General features: G+C 43.0%; 1 protein-coding gene across 3 annotated transcripts in view; it reads right to left on the bottom strand.

Annotated features, from left to right (window-relative positions):
* LOC121292247 (spectrin beta chain, non-erythrocytic 1-like) overlaps window positions 1–12,656 on the bottom strand; it is a 265,589-nt gene that overhangs the window by 93,860 nt on the left and 159,073 nt on the right. For all 3 annotated transcript variants that reach the window (XM_041214009.1, XM_041214008.1, XM_041214010.1), the window contains 2 exons: window positions 12,136–12,282; window positions 5,070–5,333 (listed from right to left, as the gene is read on the bottom strand). In XM_041214009.1, the coding sequence (XP_041069943.1) occupies window positions 5,070–5,333; window positions 12,136–12,282 (411 nt within the window). The remainder of the gene's footprint in view (window positions 1–5,069; window positions 5,334–12,135; window positions 12,283–12,656) is intronic.

Genomic DNA, 12,656 nt, shown 5'->3' with positions numbered 1-12,656 from the left:
ACTTTTGAACTGCTCTTGATAATAAACAAGTAACTGCAATAATATCATGTATAACTATAGCAAAACCAGAAAGTGCTTGAAATACTCAACAGGTCAGGCAGCATCACCTATGGACAAGAGAAACAGAGTTAACATTTCAGAGTTTATGTCCTTTCTTCATTCTGAAACGTTTCCAGCATTTTGCTAATGCATAACCATAGGATTGGAGTGATTACCTATATGAGTCAAGTATCCAACGAGTGTCAGCTGGAATTACCCAGCAGTTCATTACAATCAATTCCTCAGCTTCACTGCATTCCAGGATCAGAGCAGTTGGCAACAGTCAACTTTAACCAAACACTTAAAAAAAGTTGCTTGCATCATTTGGCCACTAGTGGGTGCCGCTTGACAAACATGTTCTCCAATAGGTTTTCAGCTAATCCCAACGCTGCTTTGCATTACTTTTTTAAACAGCTTTTTCTTTTAAAAGAGATGAGTGATATCATTATTTTATGAAATATGCATATGCTTTGAACAATATCATAAAGCTTCATTTAAAAATCATCAACTTCAGCAGTGTAGCTGATCAAATCATACGGACCTATCTATTGTTGCACCTTCCTCAGTTATAGCTCCACAGGGACCTGTGACCATGCAAAACACCTTCACTAGTCTCCATGCATTCCACTACTTAATTTTCGAGTTATATTAAATTTCAACAATTCTCTCTCACTGTCTTCTATGGGGGGGGGGGGGAGGGGGGGCTGTTTATTTAAGTCGTGTTAATTATATATAAGGCAAATTAAATGCATGATTAGGGCTTTATTAGGCTCATTATTTGCCATGGCACCCATCGTGCATAATCCAGCTTCACCATTTTTCTGTTTCCGCACTGACTGACTATTGATCAATCTCACTACTGTGTTGTTCCACCACGTTTAGATGTTAGGTTGTCCACCTATTCAAATAAACACAGCATGCCAAGATATTTCTCTTGTAATACTCCACCAACTTTGCTTACATCTAGAAAAGCATTTAACTGGTTCAGGAGATAAAAATCAAACAGGAGAAAATAGAAGGTGCCAGAAAAGCTCGGCAGACCTGGCAGCATCTGTGGAGAGAGAAATAATTAACGCTTCGAGTCGAATACAGCTCTTCTTTGGAACTCTGAGTTTGGAAGAATTGAGTCATATTGGACTCAAAACGTCCACTTGGTTTCTCTTTCCACAGATGATGTCAGGCCTGCTGAGTTTTTCCAGCATTTTCTGTTTTTATTTCAGATTTCCAGCATCTGCAGTTTTATTTTACAGAGAACAGGAATTAATTCTGACAATGTCATTAAGGCGATAGAAACAGACTTGGCCCCTGTGCGCAAATTTATTAACTAAACTACCAAGGGTTTCGACTCCTCACGGATGTTTTGCTTCAGTCGTAGAAGGAACCTGGGAAGAGAAGTGGGATATTCGGACGCACAATTCTGTCACTCAGTTGGATTATGGTTGACCTGCAACTCGATTCTATTTACCCACTTTTGTTGGATACACTTACCCAACGAAAAACTATCTCACTCACTTTTCCAGAACCACTTTATCCAATTCAGGGTCACAGGGAGTCAAGAGCCTATCCTGATAGGCAATGGGCACCAGGCAGACTACGCCAGTCCGTCACAGGGCACACACCCACATTAAGGGACAACTTAACCACAGTCAATCCACCTAACCAGGACACCTTCAGACAGTGGTAGGAAACTGAGCAAGCGGCAGAAACCCACACAAACACGAGGAGAACATGCAAGTTCCACACAGACGCCCAAGGTCAGGATTGAACCCGGGTCCCTAGAACTGTGAGACAACAATGCTAACCACTGTGTCATTGTGCCTCTCAAAAAACTCTCTCGTTCTTGAAAGTTATAATTGACTCCGTATCAGTAACCATTTGTGGGTAAAGAATTCTAGGTTTCCAGGACCATGTGTGTGGAAAAAGTGCTTCCTGATTTTACTTTTAAAATGCCCTGGGCTTAATTTTAAGATTATGTTGTCTTGTTCTAGATTCCCCATCAAAAAAAATATTTTATATATTTTCAAGACATTTGTTTTTGTTATTCAAATCAGATAATCTGAGTCATACATATGGGAGAAGTGAGTGTAGGGAATATCTTGGCAATAGTAATCATAATAAGATTTACAATAGCAATTGAAAAAGAAATAAGTAAAACAAAGAAATAGATTGGAATGTGCTAATTTTGAAGGGGTAATAATCAAGCTGGAAAAAGAATGTTAACCTGGAGATGGACAGCAGTGAGAAATATTTAAAAAGGCAATCAGAGCTCTAAAAAATACATTCTGCTAAAAATAATGAAAAAAACATCCGAACATGCGTGCTTACGAATTAGGAGCATGGGTAGGCCATTCAGCTCCTTCAGCCTGCTCTGCCATTCAATAAAATCATGGCTGATCAGTTTGAGGCCTCAACTCCAATTTCCGGTCAATCCCCTATACCCTTTGACTCCTTTTAACAATAAAGAATCTATCTAACCTGGCCTCAAAAATATTCAATGACCCTGCCTCCAATGCTCTCTGAAGAAGAGAGTTCCTCAGATTCACAATCGTTAAATGGGAAATCCCTTATTTTTAAACTGTGTCCCCCTAGTTCTAGTATCGCCCACAATGGGGAAACATTCTTTCAGCATCCACTTTGTCAAATTCCCTCATGAGCTTATATGTTTCAGAAAGGTGGTCTGTTAAAGAGATGCAGTAAAACAGAAATTAAGAAAAAGGCATGCACTAAGTATATGGGTGAGGAGAGAAGTCAAAAAGGCAAGTAGCAAAGCAAATAGGAGCTATAAACCTAAGTTATCCTGAAACATGAGAAGAAACAAAAAAATGAAGGGACAAGGTCACTTAGGGATACGCAAGATAAATTAACAGGTGATGACAGTAAAATGGCAGAAAAATAAGCACTTACTCTGCCTCAGTACTTACTAGAGATGCTAACAAGATGAACAAAACATTAGAAGAGATCAAAAACGATATCTAGAAATTTAGTATAGAACGTGCAAAGATAATTAATAAACTAATCAAACTTAAAAGAGGATCAAAATCTTGGTTTAGATGGCTAAAGGAAAATTTAAAGCAGAGTTAGCAGAGGCACTGTTACATTATCATGAAAACTAATTAGAAAGGTGAACAGGCAGGCAGCTGATGTGTTATTTATCTTGAGAAAGGGAGTTCAAACAAGTACAGGGAACTAAAAACCAGTTCGCTGTTAGCAAAGTGTTAGCAAAGATGGAATCTTTACCCACAGAATAAAAGAAAAACATCTAGTAACTTAAAGGTAATAACGCACGGATTTCAAAAGGGAAGGTCACACTTGGCCAACTTTACTAAATTTTATAAAGAAGGAACAAAAGGAGTAGAAAAGCTCTTTTAATGGATATTTGGTCTTTCAAAAGGCCTTCGATAAGTTACTGCACACAGATTTGTGGCCAGGGTCAGAACATATGAACTCAAAGAATCATAGACTGGTTACCCACACAGAAGGGGGCTGTTCGGCCCTTTTGAGTCTGTAGCACTGCTGTGCAAGTAACTTAGCTAGTCCCACTGCCCGACCCTTGTCCCGAAGCTCTGTCATTTTCTTTACCTTCAGGTGTTTTTCCAATTCCCTACCGAAGCCACAATTAAGCCTTCCCCCACCATCCTCTCAGGCAGTGCACTCCAGACTCTAATCACGCGCTGCATAGAACCTTTGGTTCTTTGAATGCTGTCCTCTAGCTCACAAACCTTCTGTCAATGGCAACAGTTTCTTTCTATCTATTCAGTCTAGACCTCGCATACCCCTTTTGAGCACCTCTATCAGATTTCCTCTCAACTTTCGGTGGAGTGCGGAATGAAAGCTGCCTGAAGGAGGAGCACTGCCTCGGGGAGCTGGAGAATTTAAATTCAATAAGAACAGATTTAAAAACCTGGGGAAAAAAAATGCCCACGTATCAGAACGAGTCACCTAAACATATGGACGCTGGAAATTTGTGTCCAAACATTTTTATCTTGTTTTAAATTAACCTCAAAGACCTCATCCCACCCTTGGATGAGGTTTCCCAAAAAATACAGAGGCCGCCTGGCCGAGTCGCCCGCCCGCCCACCATAACCGTTGGATGGGCAGCGAAAAATCCCAGTTAGTTGCGCCGTTAATGGGCTTCCCGGCCCTCTCGATCGTCGGCGGGCACGCTGCTGCAAATAGGCACGCCCGTGCCCGCCGCACCCACACTGACTTCAGCACCCGCCCTCCTCCCGCCCCCACCCTGGCAGCCTTTCACACTGGCTGCCCGTTAACCGGCCGGCCAGCGTGACATTGCAGTCGGGGCCTGATCGCGGCAGCCCACAACCTGAAAAGCCCTGCCCGTGGCGTCTTGAACATTCCTGTTTTTACTTGTAGATTCTGTAGAAAATTTAGTTTACACCCCAAGGGTGTCCGTTTGCCACCTTCAGGAATATTAGGTTAGGTAAGTGTTCACATGGTTTTCATAACCGGCGCTCCCCTTCTCCCTACAGAACGACTTAAGTAGCAGACTTTGAAATTAATTCTGTGCAGCAGTGCTACTTTTTGGTCAGGGTAACATGGCCCTTACATGAGCTAAACAACAGATTAATTCTACTTCTGGCAAGCAATTAAAATTTTTTGATAACTGCTAAATTTTGGTAGCCAGCTCACATACGTTTATAAGATAAAATCCACCAGCATTTTTGCTGAACGACTAAATGTAAATCAATTATTCCTGCCTCGTGGAAGGCTATTATGTTTTTGCAAGCTGTAGAATGCGTTTAGAGTTGAAGAAATTTCCTAAACATTGGTGATAAAGTCAGTGAGAGATAAAGCCAACCGTACAACCGGCATGAGAAATAAATAGTTCAACAGGCCAAATACTTGCTGTTCCCGACTTTTGTGTATTACATTGATAACATGCACTTTTCACCAATTTCATCAACATTGACAGACCGTTCAGTTGAGTCTCCTCATTAACTCAGATTAAAACAAAAAATGGTGGAAGCACTCAGCAGGTCAGGCAGCATTTGTGGAGGATGGAGCGTCATTACCTGTAGTTTCTTCAGCAAGATGTTGACACTAGTCAGGTCCTTTCCAAAGTCTTCAGAACGCAGCTGTAACTCCAAATCAGACATCCACTTGTTTAGGTCATCATAGGTCTGTGCAAACAGCTCTGACCGGTTTGCATGGAATAGACGCTCTGCCTTCTTATTAGTGGTCATGTCCAAAGCTTTCCACAAATCGGACAGTTCTGTCAGTTTCTCCAGGACAATTGGCTTAAACTCCGGCTTCTCGTCAATCAGCTGTTTCCCTTCCTGCCATAAGGGAAAGGCCATCAGATGAGTTAAACATTATCCGCAATATCATGATACCATGGCAACTACTTGTCACAATATAACTGAAGTGTGATTTTCAAGCTTCAAATCCAAAAAAAGTAAAAGCGGTTCTAAGAAACATTATAACAGCAAACTAAATGCTAGCAAACTTTGCTGGCTTTCAGATTATTGACATGAAGCTACCTCACTTCTAGCGATGACATGCATTTGCAACAAATAAATGGTATTGTACAAAGCTTGAAATTATAAATTGCAATGGCTTCTGTTCCTGCACCATTACCTCTGGTGTCCTCCAAGGATCTATCCCTGGCCCCCACCTATTTCTCATCTACACGCTGCCCCTCGGCAACACCATCTAAAAGCACAGGATTAGACACTATTTTCGATCTCTGCTCCAAACTCTGTTCCCTAGCTACTGACTCAATCCCCCTACCTGATAACAGTCTGAGATTAAACCAGTTCATCTGCTGCTGAAACCCTCATTCATGTATTTATTACCTCCAGACTTGCCTGTCCCAATGTACTCCTGGCTAGTTACCCATTCTACCCTCCGCAAACTTGAGATTATCTAAAGCTCTGCTTTCCATGTCTCAATACTCATCAAGTCCCATTCACCTGTCACCCCTGTGCTCCCTAACCTACAATGGCTCCCAGTCAATGCCTTGATCTTAAAATTCAGATTCTTGTTTTCAACCTCCTCATGGTCTCGTCCCTCCCCATCTCCCTAACTCAGCTCCTGACCTCATTACGGCCTTGGCCCAAACATGGACAAAAGAGCTGAACTCCCAAGATGAGGTGAGAGTCACTGCCCTTGACTTCAAGCCAGCATTTGACCGAATGTGGCATCAAGGAGCCCTAGCAAAACTGTGGTCAATGGGAAAAATCTCCCCTGGTTGGAGACATACCTAACACAAAGAAAGATGGTTGTGGTTGTTGGAAGTCTATCATCTCAGTCCCAGGACATCGCTGCAGGAGTGCCTCAGGGTAGTGTCCTAGGCCCAACCATCTTCAGCTGCTTCATCAATGACCTTCCTTTCACCATAAGGTCACACAATAACACAATGTTCAGCACCATTTTTGATGCCTCAGAGACTGAAGCAGTCCTTGTCCATATGCAGTAAGACTTGAGCAATATTCAGGCTTGGGCTGATATGTGGCAAGTAACATTCGTGCCACACAAGTGCCAGGCAATGACCATCTCCAACAAGAGAGAATGTAACCATTGCTGAATCCCCAACTATTAACATCCTGAGGATAATAATTGACCAGAAACTGAATGGGACTAGCCAAATAATTACTGTGGTTACAAGAGAAGGTCAGAGGCTGGGAATTTTGTCTCCTGACTCCCCCAAACCTGTCCACCATCTATAAGCCACAAGTCAGGAGTGTGATACTCTCCACTTGCCTGGATGAGTAAAGCTCCCACAACACTCAAGTTTGACACCATCCAGGGAAAAGTAGTCCACGAGATTGACACCCTATCCACCACAATAAACATGGACTCCCTCCACTACCGACACACAGTGGCAGCAGTATCCACCATCTACAAGGTGCACTGCAGCAATTCACCAAGGCTCCTCGACAGCACCTTCCAAACCAGTGATCTCTACCAGCTAGAAGGACAAGGGCCATCATCCGCAGTTTCTCTTCCACACGACACACTATTGAAAGTAGTTTGTCATTCCTTCACTATCCTGGGTCGGATTCCTGGAACTCCCTCCCTATCAGTATTATGGGTGTACCTACTCCATACGGACTGCTGCAATTCAAGGTGGTGGTTCACCACCACCTTCTCAAGTGTGACCAGGGATGGGCAATAAATGACAGCCTGGTCAGCAATGCCCACATCCCACGAATGACTTAAAAAAGATCTCCTCCAATCTTACAACCCTCAGAGATATCTGTGCTTCTCTCTAATTCTGGCCTCTTAAGCATCTTTGATTTAAATTGCTCGATCACTGGTGGTCGTGCTTTCAGCTGTTGGGGCCCTAAGCTCTGGAATACCCTCCCTACACCTCTCTATCTCGCCTTCCTCCTTTGAGGCACTCCTTAAAACCTACCTCCAAGACCAAATTTCTGATCATTGGACATATCATCTCCTTTTGTGGCTCGGTGTCATACTTCCCTTTATAATGCTCCTGTGAAGCACCTTGAGTCACTTTAGTACATTAACTTATATTTATACAACTCCTTTAATGTCAAATGCCTAATGGAAAACGCTACTAACGTTATTTGTATCAAGAGGAACACCCAGGCTCAAGGCATGAGTAAATAACATTGAACTGGAGAACAAGATTAAATTGGATGGCAGTCATTAGCACTAAATACTTAAATTAGTTTAAGTCTAGGCACATTGACGATATCAGAATGGTCCCAGAGGTTGGTGGAGGGGAGTGGAGGGGGGAAGATTCCCTCATGTGCAACAGTAATTTTCTAGAATTATTTAAGAGTTATACTATTATAAGCTGAGTTTTTTTTTGCTTTTTTAACGCAGCCAAAGAGTTGTTAAAGGTTACAGAGTTCAAAAAAGATTACAGTAATCATTTGCTCTAAGTTTTGATAACATCTATATCCCTCCATTGAAAATTTTAGATATTTTTCCATAAAATAATCAAAAAGACAATTTCATTCAAGTTAATTACCAAATATATTAATGAAGGTATAGCAGATTAATAATTAGAAGAGCAGGATATGGCTCTGAAAAATTATCGAAGGTCAATGTTGCAAGTGAGATAAGGCCAAGTGACTATTCAATATGTTTTCTGTTCAAATCACACAAGGTAAGTTATTAAAGTCAAGAAGCTATACATTGCATATAAATTTCTATTGTAAATGTCAACCAAACTGATGTGAAGATTGAGGAGTGAAGATCAAGGAGTGGTTTCTGTGACGTGTGATGGGAATTCATTTTAACTTTGATAACGAGGGAAGGTTTTCTCTATGCACTTACGTGTAATGAACATGTGACAAATCCGGCACATAGGCAGAAGGTCACAACTACTTTTGTGTGTAAGCAGGTTTCAATGCTCTGTGCTGGGTAAACTTAAAGCCAAGCCTCTGAATATCTCAGCAACATCCTGGATGAAGGGCCGATCATTTAGGACTGAGATGAGGAGAAATTATTTCACTCAAAGGGTGTGAACCTTTGAAATTCTTTGGAGCCAAGAAGATTGTGGATGCTCCATCGTTGAATACATTTAAGTCTGGGATACAGATTTTTGTTCCCTCAGGGAATTAAGGGATATAGGGAGCGGGCGGGAAAATGGAGTTGAAGACGAAGATCAGCCATGATCATATTGAATGGTGGTGCAGGCTCAATGGGCTGTGTGGTCTAATCCTGCTCCGGTCTCTTGTGTTCAGCTGACTCTTTTCACTCAGCTATATCTGGTTTGCAGCAGAAGCTGTGTTTTTCTGTTATTTGACATCCACACAGTAGTAATGTATTAACCAAGCCAGGAGACTGTGCTTGGGAGCTGTAAACAATTCCCACCATTATATCATTCAACTTGGAAACTGAACTCTCAGGAGGAAACACTAAGTTATTCAGCTTTATTCCAAGCAATTCAGATTGATCATTTAAGCCTGTGGCAAAATGACAGCAAGAGAGCGCTAGACTGAACAATGAAAATCCTACTGGGGCAGAAGTTGTGTGGGATATCTATATTGTCACAAGAAATCAAACCCTCTTAATGAAGAGGTTCTCAATTTTGTTACAGGCAGTGCACAGAGGAATCCTCCCTCAACAACATAAATTATATGGCTTACAGGACAAATATATAAACAATGACTTGTGACTCAGTTAGGAACTATTGAAATATTTTTTATAACTCCAATAAATGTAAATGATTAACCTCCAGCCAAAGTATATCATTACAAATATATTCTGTAATATATAAAGTATATCATTACAAATATATTCTGCTATTTCAGTGCAAAGGTATACTTCATATTAATAAATTTATTAACATGGGTAATAAGTCAGTTATGAAATTAATCACTATGTCACATTACAAATCGACTCATTAATTCAGGTTTAATCAATTGATTTATCACTCTGACTGAGCTACTACCTTGTCTCTTCAAGCAGCAGTTCAAATCCTTCACTTGGATCTCATGCAGAGTTTCCCACTGTACTCATTATTCAAATCACAAATAAAGCCCACTTTACAAGAGTTAGCTATTTGGGGTATTTTGTTTTAAATCACTGTGTATGTTGTGAGCTCAGGGAGTGATACACATTTAGGCTTGGAGTTTCCACTAGGTCGCACTGTTAGCCAACCCATGTAAAAGATTGAAGGATTTCAAATGCAAATCATGTTTCTACAATCTTTTGCGCTAAATTTAAAAAAAAACATTGGGCAGGATTTAATCAGCCCAACAGGGGTCTCGCTCACAGGTCAGAGAACCTGCAGGGGTCTCCTGTTAATTCCATACTGGAGGATGGATAGAATCAAATGTCCTTCAGCCACTTGAGTGGCCACTATCAGGCCTTCTCTGTGATTGAGGACCCCCATGGTGCAAATCTCACCTGCCAAGAGCTGCCGGCTGGCCAATCAGACACCAGCAGCTCCTCATTGCTGTCAGCGTCACCAAGAGCGGTGGCAGCTACTGGTAATGCGCCCACCAGAGGCCCTGGATCAACAAGGAACCCCCAGGTCAAAGGTGAGTGAGGGCAGGATGAGGATCGTAGGTGGGGGGGGGGGGGGAGTCATGGGCTGAGTGGGGACACCGAGGGAGCACCCCCCCACCCCAAACCCCACCCACCACCCCCCCACCCCAACCCCCACCACCACCCCCCAAGAGGCCATTGGCAAACCCAACAGGGATAATGGATGTTAATTGACTCATTAATGAGCCAGTCGACAACACACTTCTGATGGGGCAGAATCCTGTGTTAGCCCTGTCTGCCTTCCGACAATCGGGGCAGATTTTTGTCGCTGGAGGACTGACGCAGGGCCTCTCCTGGGATTAAGTGGGCCCAGCCATCAGGATTCACACTGTGAAGAGCTGGATTAAATTCTGCTCATTGTGTTGGAAGCTGGCCCTGCCCCCCGATCGAATTAGTCACCATAGCATATTGCGTCGTTTTGTGGGCCTTTGAAGAAGCCCTTAAAATTATGCTTTTTTTAAAATGTCACAATAATACACAGCACTTCTAAAACCTTTTAAATATGACCAGCAGCTCTATCGGTCCCGATATCTCCAGAAGGATGTTGGTGGCAGCTGCCAGGACTGCTGCTAAAGGGAGGAGCGCAAGGCCGAGGATCCTCAGAGCAGATAAGCCCAGGGTCTTGGGCCAGGAGGGTTCAGGAGCGTTAGGGACAGGGGCAGTGGAATAGGGTGGTTTAAGAGAGGGAGCGGGTAGGAAGGAAGGAGGGGGTTCAGTCTAAGGGGAGGGGGGGTGGGGGGAGGTGGGGAGATTGGCAAAGGGCAGCCTCCTTCCCGCCCTTTAATCATTTGAGGTTAAAAATCGGGCTTTCCACTCCCACCCTACTGCCCACACCAAGTGTATTATGGCTTGGGCAGTGTATTATTGGCAGTGTATTATTGGGGTCAATAGGCCGGATAACAAGCCTAATTGACCTGTAAATAGTCATTTTAATATGGGGGTGAGCTCGGGGGTGGGCTGGGAAGGTGGTGGGATGGACGCCCTCTCCATTTTACATGCCCCTCCCCCCCCATAGTGGGAAACACACCGACTGGGAGGATATAAAATTCAGCCCACTGCCTGATGGCATTGGAACATCAGTACAAGAGTCCCTTGTGCCTGTGGTCACCATTCACTGAGGTCATGGCTGATCGCAGAACCTAATTCCATATCCCGCCTTAGCCTCACATCCCTTAATATCTTTGGATAAGAGGAATCTAATTAATCTCAGGTCGAAAATTTACAATTCACCCACCCGCATCAACGGCGGAAGAGAATTCCAAACTTCTACCACCCCGTGTTTCCCATATCTCAACTCCTGAAAGTTCTGGCCTTAATATTCTCAATCAGCAGAAATAGTTCATCTATATCCACCAAATCTGTTCTCCTTAATCTCTTGAAAACCATCCAAATTGCAAAAAAAAAACAACCACATATTGTGTAACCTCTCCCCATAGTTTAACCCTTGGAGACTAATTATCGTCCTGATGAATCTATGTTGCACTCCTGCCAAGGCCGATGTATCCGACATAAGGTGTAGTGCCCAAAACTACTCACGGCAACTCCAGCTGTGCTCTAACCAGGGCTTCGTATAGCTGAAGCATGCCTTCCACCCCCTTGGATGCTGGTCCTTGAAGCGCAAAAGGCCAGCATTCCAGTTAGCCTTTTTGATTATTTTCTATACCCTGCTTGTGATAGTTTGGGATGTCAATGTAGCAGAGTCCCCAAGTCTCTTTGAACTTCCACTGTCAGGTGAAAAAAAATTACATTCAGTGATCTGCAGTTTGAGCAGAATCTTGTGCAAAAAAACTCACTTTCAAAACGAGTGGAATTGGAATGCAATTTTTACCCAGGTCACTGACTGCACTGAAAGCAAAACAAAACCCTCAGGTCATAATGCTCACAAATTGTGTTTAAACATATAGTTTAGTTTGTTGCGCACATTGTCCCCCTGCATAAAATTCGGGTAAACGCTCTTCCAAAAATCGTCAAACAAGTATTCAAACAGGATGTTAAATATAAAGGCGCCTCACTACGGAATAGGTAACAACGGATTCAAAATGGGGGAACTGCGGGGAAGGGGGATTTGTTAGACAGGTTTATCAAGGGTCTTTACTAATCATTCCTTTTTACCTTTTCCGCTTTGTCCAGCCACTCTTTGTTTGATGCCAGCTCGGCCATGAACGCTTGGTGTTTCTGCCATTTTGTGTGAAGGTTGCGGGCCTCATCGTAAGAGGTGTCCTGCGCTGTCAACATCTTCTCATTGATCCAGAAAATAAGCTGGAAGCAGAAGCAGGCAGTGAATAATTTCGGGACACTGTAAAACGATGGAAGATTTCAGCCTAAATGAAGACAGCGGGCAGGACATTGTCATCGGCGCTGGTGTGGTGGGAGGTGGGGCGTTGGGGCTGGAGAGGCAGGCCCAACACACCGACGTGTAAAATGACGCAAGATGACGTCAGGCGTGTGTCCGGACGTCATCGCGCACCATTTTGATATATTAAGGCCATTAAAAAAGTAATTTCACTTATTAACTACGCTGCCCGTCCAACCTTAAGGTTGGCCGGCAGGCAAAGAGCCCAAGCGGCCACGGGCGGGATGAGGTTTCCTGAAGGTTTTATAAAATAATTAAATAAATTCTGCAAAATTTCACA

The sequence above is a fragment of the Carcharodon carcharias genome, chromosome 20 (genome assembly GCF_017639515.1).
Source record: "Carcharodon carcharias isolate sCarCar2 chromosome 20, sCarCar2.pri, whole genome shotgun sequence".
Classification (NCBI taxonomy): Eukaryota; Metazoa; Chordata; class Chondrichthyes; order Lamniformes; family Lamnidae; genus Carcharodon; species Carcharodon carcharias.
Note: the sequence above shows the minus strand (reverse complement) of the source record. Positions and strands in the feature narration are given on the sequence as shown.